At 55.6% G+C, this 12,587-nt stretch overlaps 1 protein-coding gene across 1 annotated transcript in view; it reads right to left on the bottom strand.

The window, feature by feature from the left end:
- Nucleotides 1–1,245: 1,245 nt before the first annotated feature.
- Nucleotides 1,246–12,587, bottom strand: part of VAC14 (VAC14 component of PIKFYVE complex) — a 58,972-nt gene continuing 47,630 nt past the window's right edge. Inside the window, exons 15-19 of the mRNA XM_005490753.4 lie at nucleotides 7,049–7,223; nucleotides 6,204–6,322; nucleotides 5,312–5,391; nucleotides 3,635–3,785; nucleotides 1,246–2,129 (exon numbers count right to left, since the gene is read on the bottom strand). Coding sequence (XP_005490810.2) covers nucleotides 1,967–2,129; nucleotides 3,635–3,785; nucleotides 5,312–5,391; nucleotides 6,204–6,322; nucleotides 7,049–7,223 — 688 coding nt within the window. The 3' untranslated portion in view covers nucleotides 1,246–1,966. The remainder of the gene's footprint in view (nucleotides 2,130–3,634; nucleotides 3,786–5,311; nucleotides 5,392–6,203; nucleotides 6,323–7,048; nucleotides 7,224–12,587) is intronic.

The raw sequence follows: 12,587 nt of genomic DNA, 5'->3' as shown, positions 1-12,587 counted from the left end.
GGAGATGCCATGGGATGTCCAGGGGCATTCCTAGACCTCTGGAGGCACCGGGGGGATTTGCCTCTCCCCAAAGGGTGTTTGACCCCCATTGCCTTCCTGACCCTCCAAGATGTACTGAAGAGTGAACTCCCTCTGCAGTAGTTACACGACAGCTCTGAAATGTGTCCGTGCACTCGATTATCAGGGAGCCATGGGAAATGCATGGCCTGCCAGCAGACAAACCCTTCCCACAGGCATCCCGAGGCCCCAGCCCCAGCCTCCTGGGATCTGGGGGTGCCAGGCTGAACCCGACAAACCTTCCTACCCCTTGTAGTGCAATGACGCTCAGCTGGGCAAGGGTTTCAGCCTGAGTCACCTATTCCCCCTCCTGCCAGAAAAGTAGTCTTGATCCCATGCTTATGATGCCCACACTACTCTGGACGGTGTTGGTCAAGAGCCACCCATAAGGAAACAATTAGGGCTCAGCACTCCAGCAGCCGGCTGGAATTTCTCTCCATAAACCCATTCCCTCAGTGTGGAAAGAGGCTGCTCAGCAGCAATGAGCTCGGCAGGAATGAGGCAGAGCCCACCCTGGCCCATACTGATAATGACCCAGGGGTTCAGCAACAGGTACCCCCAGCACCCTGAGACACAGGCTGGCTTGAGAAGCCACTGCTCACACATCCTTGAGGGCTGGCTGTTAAAATTAACCCGCCGTGACTGGGTCTGGAAAGCCCTTTCCCGGGAATGACAGGAATGTCTTTATCCTGGCCAAAGCAGCGCCGGTATGGGGCTGTTTGGGGAACCCACTGCCAGAGACAGTCCTCCCTGTAAACAGGCCAGAAGCCATAAAAACTCCACAAATTCCTCTAACCGCCCTTTTCCTGGGATCAAGCGAGGGCCTGAACCGTGCAGGGGATGCAATGGTGTCCCCCCAGACTGCAGTAGCCTGGCACGTGCTGGGGTCCCTGGGTGCCACAGGACAGGATGAAGGCAACACCAGCAGCTGCTCAGGGCCAGGAAAATGCCTGTCACTGTGCTGTGGTTTCGTGACCATGGCCTGGAAGAATTTCAGTGGCGTTTTTTCCCTGCTGGGAAGAAGAGCAGGCGGAGAAGTTCTGCTTGCTGGCAAGCCAACGTGGCAGGGCTGGGCCAGCCCAGGGCACAGGGTCAAGCAAGACGCTCCACGCCATCCCCTGCCCTTGCTGTGTTTTTGGCTCCACTTGGGAACAAAACTATGATGGGAAGCCCAGCAACAAGGAATGGGCTGTTCTGCATTGCTTGTTTATTTTATCATGGGGAGCTTAATGAAGGAACAAGGAATGGAGTCTGGGGTTAGGTCCACTGCTCCCCATGTCCCCTGGTGCCGGCTGGGAGTTGAAGCTGTGCATTTGTCCCTGCCAAGAGCCGGGGACTCAGAGAGGATGCGTGAATGCAGGGAAGGGGACAAGTGTCAGGCACAGGAATGTCTCCCCGAGTGAGATGCCACCTCCAGCAGGGCCTTGGAACCAGAGGGTTGAAGTCAGGGTGGTGAGAGGTGGCTGGTGGCCCCGGTGCTTGTTTTCCAGGGCGGAAGGCCAGGGGCTGCTCCCGTCTTCCCTTCCCCTCCTCCGGTGCTGCTGGCAGCAGGCTGGGTGCTCAGCTGACAGTCACGGGGAAGGCATTAGCAAAGCAAAGGGAAGTTCCCTCACCCCATTGCAAGGGAAGATGAGGTGATTTACCCCAGTCCTCTCCTCGGGCAACCCTTCCCCATGTCCCCCCAGCACCCACAGGAAAAGCTGGGCACAGCCTGAGGGTCCTCCCTCATCCATACACACAGTGGGGGGGAAAATCAGCCCTGTGTGGAGCTCTTGCCCATCTCCATTAAACCCACCAGATCCTCCGGTGGCCAGCAACCGGTGTGCCTGTTCCCTGGTCTGTTCCCTGGTCTGTGTCCCCTGGTCCCTGCCCCAGCAGCTGTGCACACCCGCGGCGGCCGCAGGGGTGCTCAGAGGACCACCCGCCGGTCCAGCTGCTCTGCCCGCCCGGCTCGCTGGTGTTTTGCTTCCAGGTGCTTGTTTTGGACCTTCTCAAAGTGCTGCAGCAGCTCCGTGTAGTCAATGTTGCAGGCTGCTGTTCTCTTCAAACTGGTGCTGGGCTTGGTGTTGTCCCTGCAGGGTGGGAAGAGAGAGGGTGGGAAGGGGATGCAGATGTTTGGTGCTGTGAGCATCCAGCACTGGCAGCACCAAAAGCTTATCCTGAAGAAGCTGAGCTCAGCAAATCCTAGTCATGCTGGTGCCTCATAAAACACCCCCAAAGATATATCTTCTTCCTCTAAAGGTGTGAGATATAGAGCCCAAGAGGTCCTGGGACAAGGAGGGGACAAGGGACATCTGCATCTTGGCCCCACATGGGAGGTTTAATTCCTCTGACACACACTCCTCTTTATTCCAATCCATTACAGTCAAAACCAGTGAGATAAGGATGCCAGGGCCACATGCCTCAGTTTCCATGTCTGCTTCTTTAAGCAAGCAAAAAACATCCAGTGGCAGCAGGGACAGTCCTCAGGGATGAGCACCCATGGCTCCAAATGCAGGCTCCCTAGGGTTCTAGCCATGGATACCCATCCCTGTGCTGTCCCCATGCAAGGAAGGAGCAGACACCAGCCACAGGATGCCCATGGGAAGATGGCAGGCAGCTCTGGTGGCCCTGGTATGTCCCTGGGGAGGGGGCAGCTGGGACTGGCCGGTTATGAAAGCCGGCTTCGGTGTTTGAAGGAATGTAGGTCAGAGTTAATCAGATGCTCAGGCTGTCTGACAGCTCGAAAAACCCCCACTGCCAGGGTTAGTGGGGAGAAAAAAGGAGGGGGAAGCACATGCAGCCCCCTCTCCGCCCCCCCAATTAAATATCAGTGCTGGGTTGTGGGTAGGAGCTCAGTGCCGGAGGCCATGAGGGATAAAAGCCATCCCAGGGAAGCAGTTAAAAGCCAAGGAGCGACAACAGCAGCAGGGGGTTAATTTAGAAACCTGCCCATCTTGGGAGCTCTTTTTGTTCCCAGCGCTGCACCAAGGCAGAGGCAGCTTTATCATCAAGCCCCCCCACTATTCATTAGCTAAGGGTTGGAAAGCAAATCCCACTGGCAGCACCCCTGGGCAGGGAGCATGAGGATCTCAGCTGGTCCCCAGGGAGATGCCGCCCTTGCACATCTCACGCATCCCCAAAGGCCAGGAGGGGGAATGGAGCAGCCATCCGGAGGCATTAGCAGGGTGCCAGGCCCCTTTTGGGTGCTGTGAAGGCTGTCCAGGCTGCAGGGGGGATGCTTTGGGAGCCCCCCCCCCCAGCTGCTGGAGTCTTTCTCCATAAACCTCCTTCCCAGCTCTGCTCGTTTCCATAGCGACCCCACAAGTGAAATTTTCCATCCCGGATGCCAAATGCCTGTGGATGAGGCACAGCCCTCCCAGGGTTACCAAATATAGACACAAAAAACCCCCCTGGCCAACACTCCCGGCCGTGGGGACAAGGAGCAGCCACGGCCACAGCGGAGCTGGGGGGGGAAGCCAGATCATGGGGCTGAGCCCGGGATGGGGGCTGAGCCTGGGATGGCAGGGATGCTCAGCTGTGGGGAACAGCTGATCCAGCCCTGATGCTGATGCTGGTCCATCCCCCCAGCACTTACGTGGTCTGCATGAGCTCTGGGTTGGGCACGCACTGCAGGCGATGGGAGAGGAGCTGGAAGGCGCTGGTCTGGGGCAGCAGCATCAGCAGGCCATAGAGAGCCTTGATCAGGTAGGGGTTGTTCTTCACATCCAGCATCTGCAGCCGGAGATCTGGAAGAGGACAGAAGAGGATGGGAAGGCAGGGAAAGGCATTTAATCTGCAGCTGCAATAGCAGGTTCCTCCCACCCCCTCTGATATCCTAAGCCTCTGCCAGCCAACCCAAGGGGGCACTTGATGGCACCCCTCTCCCTTTTCATTAACCCATCTTGGTGTCCCACAGTGCCCCAAAATCCACTCTTCTTGACACAGCCCCCTGAGGGCAACTGGCTCCCCAGTGGTATCAGGAATCTGCCACTCCTGATACCACTCACCCCTGAGGCTGTCCATGCTGTCTGCCTGAGAACACACATGCAACATAGGATTGCTCCTCAGCTTCTCCAGATTTAGCAGAAATACCCACCCTGAAGCATCACAGCTGGGTGACACCCTCCTGGGGACTCTCTGGAGCAGAAGGAACTCCTTCTGCTTGGTTCTGAGTGCTACATGTCCTGTGCCTCAGTTCTGCTCAGCAGAGGCAAAACCCTCCTCTGGCTCCATCCCTTGCTGTGCTCATGGCAGAAGTGTTCTGGAGCCCTAAATGCAGCTGAAGGGGCAGACCAGGAGATGGGGCAAGGTCTGTGTCTCAGCATCTCATCTCCTGGTTGTCACTTCTACCACTGGTGTCTCCCAGAGAAAGGAGCCATCACCAGGGATGCCACTTTATGGGGGACACATCTATCCCCTACCTTGAGATGTATGGACTAAGGTGAGTGGGCTGGGGAACCATCAATGAATAATTTTGGGGCATGCAAAACCACCACAGACACATGGGTGCCTCACACATTGGGACAGTCATCCTGGGGATATGGGACAGGGCCTACAGGAGGGAGCATGAATGAGGGTCTCTACTGCCCAGCTGCTCTAGACCGCTTCCCTTAAATATTCCCCAGTATCACCCCGGACCTATACAGGTGCCCCACAAAGTCCTTTTGAGGACATTTCCCAACAACCTCAGTGCCCTGCTATACCTTCAATGAGAGGCCCAGGGGTAGCAAATTAATAATGAGAAATGCCCCCACAGCAACTGTCATCCCCTGCCACCATCCTGGCTCCCAGTGTCACACTGCTGAGCCCCTGTTTAGGTACTGCTGCATTACCCAGGGGGGGACCCACATTGCTGGAGGCTGGAGAAAACATCAGCTTGTTTTTTAGAGCTTAACTCTTCATTTCTAGAGAAACCCTTTTTTCTTGCTAAGGACCCCAGCAGCACCCACAGAGGGTGGCACAGAGGGTTCCCCCATCTGATGCCCTCCTCGTGCACCCTGGAGATGCTCAGTGTGATCCAGGCCCCCTCCATCCCTTCCCCCATCCCTTTTGCTGGCTGCCAGTGCCGCTCGCTCCCTTAACCTATATCTGGGGGGCAATGCTGCCCCCCCATGCTGCCAGCGTGCCCTGCTCCCGTGGGCAGCTCCAGCGCTGGGCAAACCTCCCGGCAAGAAGTCTCATAACTTCTGCTCTATTTCCTCGTGCAGCGGCTGCCGCTGCGATGGAGGCGCGGGGAGGGGAGCACCCACCCGGGGTCTCCTCCTTTCCTTACATGTGAATATGGGGCACTCGATGAGCTGCACCAGCTTGTCCACCTCACTGAGGAAATCCGCATTGATCTCCAGATCCCCGCTGATGTGGCTGTTAAGGGTGGTACCTTGGGAAAAGGTGGCAGGGCAGCAGCAGATGGCTCACGAGGGCGATGCCTGGTGCAGATCGTGGCTTTGCCAAAGCCTCCCCGCACCCACAGCTCCTGTGGGATGTGAGCGGGCAGGGAACAGGCGGGGCTTGCACACAGACAGGGCTGAAAGGTCTGCAGGGTGGCCAAGGGATGATGGAGGGAGACAGATGAGCAGGCAGGTATAGGGGAAAACACAGACTGCCCAAAAAGCTGAGAGGAGGCAGGATGAGTGTTCAGGGGAGGACACTTGCTTTTACCCTCCTGACCCACAGGGATGGTGTGTGTCCCAGAAGGAATGCCAGTGTGCACTAGGAAGGGAACTTGAGCGTGTTATTGAGCTTCTTTGTTTGGAAAACTACTCAGAGAGGCTTGGGGTTTGCTGGCACATGAAAGTAATCATTCTGCAGCAGACAGATGGTGAACTCACCGGGGATTGTGCCGTTCTGGGCACTGCCTGCTTCTCACCAGGCCAGGAGGCCAAAGTCTTCATCTTCCTGGGAGGAAGAGGATGTTGAGGAACCTCCCCTCCTGGGCAGGGGAAGGTCAAGGCTCAGTCAGTGCACGCCTTCCTCCCTTTTTACCACAAAAAAAGGGATGACACCAGGGGAAGGGAGCTGGCACACACCCAGCACAGGCTGCCCTGCCCCGGTAATGATGGGCTGCAGGCAGGAGGCTGGGCTGGCCTGCAGGGTGACCTTGGTTACCACAGAGGGACTAAGGGCCAGCTCAGGCCCCACCCTGGCAGAAAATCCCCAAAGGATACAATTTCTGGATGAGGTCGTAGGCATGCTTATAGTTCTGGGTAAGGAAGCAGAGGGACACGGTGGTCACAGGGTTGTGACACCAGGAGCGGTACAGGCAGCAGAAGAGGTTACGGCTTTCCTGGGGAAAGAGAGAACCATTGCGGTTTGGTCACACTGGCAGCACTGACGTGGCATGGCCCCAGGAACTCAACACCAACCTGCCAGGCTGGCAAGTGCCACCAAAACACAAAGGGATATTTCTGGATCCACCATGTCCACCTGGCACTGGCATCAGCCTCAGCATCAAGAGATGGAGACCAGTTGGGCTTTGCAGTGACAGCATGATGAGGGGGCACTCAGGGCTGCTGAGTCCACCACAGGATAAGGGGCTGGGGCACAATACTGTCCCACCCAAGGGGACACCCCTGCATCACTGGTTTTCAGCAGGAGAAGGAGGAGTATAAATCTTCCTTCTCTCCTTCCTTGGATGTCACTGGTGCTGGTGGCAACTGCTCAGCAAATCCTGTGGGCATGCTCCTGGGAGGGAGAGTTGAGGAACTGCAGGACTCTCCTCCTGCTGTCACCTGTCCCACAGCCCATGGTGGGGCAGATAGAGGGAGGCAGCAGCTGCTTGAGGGCTCAGTAAGCCCATTCTCATTTCAGGGAGAAAAGCAAGAATTGGGCAGATCCTCCAAGCCCATCTTCAGCTCCTGAAGGGTGGATAAATAAATAGGCTGCCCAAGCTCCAACTTTGGGACCCACCAGGCAGGGACTGAGCAGCAAGACACACTCCCAGGTGGCTGCCAGGTCCCCACCATCCCCATTATGTCCCTCCAGCTGCTAAGCCTGCTCCTGCTGCTCATACCGGGGTCTTTAGGTCCTTCAGTTGGTTTCTCAGCTGGAAGAGCTCAGAGGACGTCAGCAGGATGGTATTGAGGGTGTGGACCATGGTAGAGGCGAATTTGAGATCCTCCTCCCTAAGCAGAATGTCTGCCATGGAGTGGAAGATGTTCTCTGCATTCAGAAGTACACAAAGCTGCCTGTGTATAACAGAGGAGAGAAACCAGGGGGAAAGGATGGTTAATGAGCACAATCAAGACTCTGATGTGAGCCCACTTCTCCAGAGAGGACCAGGGAGGAGATTTGGGTGCACCAGAGGTTGGGTGAGTGTGGTGGCACCAGAAGGGGCAATACCAGGCTCTGCACTTGGAGGATGCAGTTATTCACACCAGGACAAGAACAAAAAACCATAGGTGGGCTAAGACATGCCCCTGGTCATATTGCTTTGGGACCTTGCTGACACCCACTGCTATGGCTCGTGCCACCTCAAGCCTTCCCATGACCCCCTCAGGAGGTTTCAGTGTCACTTTCCAGCCTGACCAGTGTAGTGAGTGTGCAGCAGCACCACTGCAGATGGCATGTGATGGTCTAGTCCGACCAGTATCCCACTGACACTGGGGAACATCCCAGGGAGTGCAGCCACTGGGGCGAAGCAATTCCTCCTGGTATTGCGCAACCAGGCAGTCCTGGAGCCAGAGGCTGCTCTTTGAACTCCTCCATGCTCCAGCTGCCACGAGATCCAGTGCTGCGTGGCTCCGGAGATGGAGCTGGTGAAGCTGGAAGATGTCTCTGTTCCACTGGATATCCTGCCAGCAGTGTTTTCCCCAAAACAGTGTAACCACCACTGTGGCCCACGCTGATCTGCCTGGCTGGGTCACAGCAGGAATGTCCTGCTTAACAAACCTTGAGGCATTCCCAAGATTTTCAACATTTTTAAAGTCCAGAAACAAAAAAATAAAACCATCTGATTTTTTTTTCTACCACATTTGTTTGGATTTGGGGATTTCCTGTTTTTCTCCAGGCTCTTGCCTTCCTGGGCAGTTTGTCTGAGGACACCTGAAATGCTGCCCAGTGCCAGCTCAGATCCCCAGTGTGGGGATTGGAGGGATACAGGGAAGCCCACCTAGCTCCTCAGCTTCTCCTGAAACTGGGATGCTCCCTAGCTCACCACATTTCCCCATGGACTGACAGGGATAGCAAGGCATCCCCAGAGCAACTCTGCTTTCCCCCAGCTCCTACCAAACACAGTTCCCCACCAGATAATTTTAGCTGGATTCAGATTTCCCCCTGAAGGCATCTCTGAGAGGATTAAGAGGCAAAACAAGGATCAACTGCTTGGGCTGCTGGGTGGGAGGTGTCACTAACTACCTGGTTTGGCTGGGAGGTAGGAGGTACACCTGAACATCCCCTGCCTGGAAGTCATGTTTTCCCCTCCTGGGATGAGGAGGAGGAAGGATGTGAGTTTCCAGCCCCTGCTCCTGTGAGGACAGACCAGAGGAAGACTATTTGGCTACAGTTAGACTCCAAACACCACACCCTAAATCCTGCTGGTTTAGGTACACAGGAGGAGAATGAAGAAACATCTTCCCTCCTCAACAAAATGAGGAAGAAATCCCCCATCTTCCTCCCACCTCTCTGCCCTGCCAAATAATCCCTTCCCTCCTCACCCAGGCTGGCTGCTCTCCACGGGCAGCTCCCGCACCCCGCGTGGCTGCTGTTGGACAATGAGATGCTCTGTGCGGGATTTTATGTAACCCAGCCCGGCGATCGCCTGGACCCCGCTAAAATGGAACGGGCTGTGATAAATAAGCTCATTTATCCCAATTATTCTTACGTAACCGGCTGCATTCATGGCGATGAAAACGCTTCCCTGATTTCTCGCCGCTTGGACACAGGCTGGCTGGAGGAGGGAGAGCGGTGGGAAAGTGAGGCATGGAGGGAGGAAAGGGGAAGGCAGAGGTTTTTAGCCCAGGCTGATGGAGCCAAAAGCAAATCAATAGCTCAGCGTTGCGGGCAGGATGCAGTCACTGCCAGCTGCAGCAAAGCAGGACCAAGCCCAGCCCAGGAGTAAGGTGGCTCCTGTTACCCTTCTCCAGCAAGGGGGGATAACTGATGCCCCAGCCTTGCCAAGCTTTCTCCAGAAGCTGTGCTGCGCACTTGAACCATGAAGTGGGATAGTTTAATGCGCCCAAAGAAGGGATGGGTTCTCCAGGAAAAAACACTGGGATATAGTTTTAGTCTCAACAGTGAAGTGGTTGGTGCACCAGCACAGCTGGGACTGGCTGCAATGATTATGCCTAGTGGGGAGCTGGTGTTTTACACCTTCCAGGCAAGAAGACTATAGCAAGAGCTTTAACAAAAAAAAAAAAACCAGTGCTAGGGAGGGTAATTCAGTAACCTCCAAAGCTCCCCCATGACAAAAAGGGTGCCTTTCAGGTTCCCCTTCCACCAGTCCTCCATGGAAAGGAAGGCTCTTGCTTTCCATAAACAGGAGCTCTGCCATTTGGCTGGTGAGCACTGTGCTCACAGTGAGCAGAGGGCTGAATGTGAGCTGCTTTCTAATTTCAGGCCTGGTTTTGATTAGTGGGGCAGGATTGGGATTCTCCCCCGTCCTTTCAGTGGCACTGGGGAACTGGAAACTGTCAGGGTGTTAGAGAAGGAGCTGTGTGGACACTGTCCCTCTTCTTCAGAGCCATGTCACCTCAGGGGGATGCTGTCCTGCATGGGCACCAGCCCCTCCAGCTGCCCCCAGGTTCTCTGGGATCCACCAGCAGAATGAGTTTGCCAGTGCACAGCATCCTCCTATGGCAGTGGCAGAGACCTCACACCCCTCCATGAAGCCCCTTGGTTGGAATATCCCAAAAGCAATCCCCAAAGGAGGGGACAACTGGCCGGTCCTGCAGCTGCTGGTCTCTGTGACAGCTGAGCCCAACTGCCAGCAGCAGGCGGCTGTTGGTGGGGCGGGAGGGTCCCCAGGAGCCCATTCCCTGGGAGGCTTTGATGGCATGAGAGGAACGCCAGGCTGGCTGGGAGGAGGCAGGGAAAGGGGCTGAACAGAGGACAGGTGGCTTCAATTGAGATGTCAGTGGAGAGGCTGTGGAAGGGAACAGGGCAGAGGGGAGGGAAAGTGGGAGCCATACCCCTTATATGTGCACACCATGAATATATCCTGGATATATACATCCCATAAATATGTGTATATATATATATACACACACAACCCTTAAATATATATATATCTCCCCATACATACATGATGTGATGAGGAAAGGAACTGGCTAATCCCCCTGAAGCATCATTCCAGCAAGATGTCTCTCCCTGGAGCTTTCCCTGCATCCCTATGGGTGATGTGCATCCCCTTGCTCATGGGGATGCAGAGAGTCCTCAGGGATGTCCTGGCATGGAAGAAGAGGGTAGGAAGTGCCCCCAGGGAGGCAGGAGCCACAGAGCATCATGGCACACCCTGGTTATGTTACGCAGCCGGCAGTGCAGGCACATGGCGATAATGAAATGTGCTATCCAGGCCATTAAAATTTAACTCCTCAAATTAAAAGGGTTATTCAAGCCTTTCCTATGCAGGCAAGGAATGTGGCTGCAGGCAAATGGGAGGCAGCATCCACCTGCAGCGTGACGATGCCTTGGGGACACCTCGAGCCACCCCGGGAGCTCCCAGGGGACCCAGCAGGTTACCTCCAGCCCCTGCTGCAGTCACAGCACCCTGCCTGTCCCCTTGCCTAAGGGACTCCTCGACAACACGAGGCTGGCCAAGGGAAGAGCCACAGAGGTCACCACAAGCTTTGCGTGCCCATGCCACCCTAGGGTCCCCCTGTGTCTCTGATGTAGCAGCCACCAAACTGCCAGCACAGCAATGTCAATCACAATGAATTCTCATCACACAAATGGTCAGTGGGGTGGGATGAGAAATGGGAGCAAGCAGAACAGGGATCGTGCAGGGGCAGGGAGCTGCTGCAGGGCAGTGTGTGCTGGAGCCCAGAGGATGTTGGCAAGATGGGGTGGCTTTAGAGCCACATCTCCAATTAAGGACAAGCCCCGGCGTCCCTCCCAGCCCTCTTGCTTTGACAACTCGATGCCTGGAAACCGGCTAATCTAAACATCATCATTTCAGGGAGCTGTCAGAGTTCCCATCCTGCCCGCTCGTCCCTTTAACCACTTCAGCCCCGTCCCCTGCCCCAGCCACCACGCAGGAACAGGGTGGCAGAGGTTCAGACCAGACCAATGCCTGCTTGAAGAGGGTGAACGTTTGTTTTTCCCTAAAATCTAAAAAAGTAAAATGAGATCCAGTCTCACTGCAGAACTGTCTCCTCCTCTGGGATCTGTGGGGTGCCTGGAGGGAAGCACTGGTCCCATCCCATTGCCTGGCCATGCTGAGCACCATCCTGCTGTGTTCAATTAAGCAGGTGCTTCTTCATTAAGCACCAGTGATTTGCTTTATTAGCTCTGGGCTAATAGACACGGGGCCCCAGCAGGGAGAGGATCATGTCTCGTCCCACTTCCAGCAACTGGGACAGAGCCTGAGCTGTGGAAGGAGCTGGCTGAGGCCTGGGAGTGATGCTCTGAGGGGTTCTGCTCCACTTTTCTGCTCATGGGTCTCAAAAAAACTCCCATAGCTGTGAGGAGGGCAGAGCCCCTCCGTACTTCCTCCCAACCCTCCTCTTCCTCTGCTCCCTTCCTCTCTCCTCCCAAAGGCTATCCCCCACCCTTCCTCCACACCCCAGGCTCCCCAACAGATGCCCTGGCTTAACCCACCTAACCAGGAAATCCACAGCCTCTGTGATACCCATGCCCCTCCCCAACCCCCTGGAATACTCCTGCCAGCAAAAGCAACATCCCCAGCCTGGCCCAGCAGCTGGGATCCTTTAGGAATTTGCAGAGAAAGCATAGATAAAATTAGGATGTGAAGGGGAAAAGGAGAAGAGAGCAAGAGGGGAAGGCAGGAGGATGTCATTGTCCCATCCTTTCCCTCCATATCAGCAAAGAAAATCCCAGTCCTCCATTTTAATCCCCCCCTTTCCTGAATCCAGGCTCCAGAGCTGCTCCTCTGGGCAAGGGAAACCATAGCAACCCCAGCAGCTCCTGCTTTACAAAATTCATAGCATTTTATGTAAGGGATTTTGAAGCGTTTGTGAGGTTTAGGAGCAGGGGAGCTCCCTCTGTCCAGGAGGCAGGTTTGGGAAGGAGAAGGACCCTCACCAGCTTTGGTTTCCTGGAATGGTTATCAAGCTCCCCAGGGAAACTAGTGAAAGCTGCAGACCAGGGATGTGCCCATCCTGGGAGGAGATGTGTGGATCTGGGAAGGAGATGTGTGGATTCTGGGAGGGGATGTGTGGATGTGGGAAAGCCGGAGGAGACAAGCCCTGTGATGCCTTCTCTAGAAAAGGGAAAGGTGCAGAGTGTTTCAGTGCAAACAAGAGGAGCCTCCCACGGAGCGTCTGCCTGGCAGCAGCCGTCAGTGACAACTGCGGTGCCAGCTCAGCGCTGCCCGGGCTGCCTCAGCCAAAGGAGCTCCCCAGGCATCCCTGGGGATCCCCACAGCAGCCAGGACG

This window comes from Zonotrichia albicollis, chromosome 13 (assembly GCF_047830755.1).
Source record: "Zonotrichia albicollis isolate bZonAlb1 chromosome 13, bZonAlb1.hap1, whole genome shotgun sequence".
Classification (NCBI taxonomy): Eukaryota; Metazoa; Chordata; class Aves; order Passeriformes; family Passerellidae; genus Zonotrichia; species Zonotrichia albicollis.
Note: the sequence above shows the minus strand (reverse complement) of the source record. Positions and strands in the feature narration are given on the sequence as shown.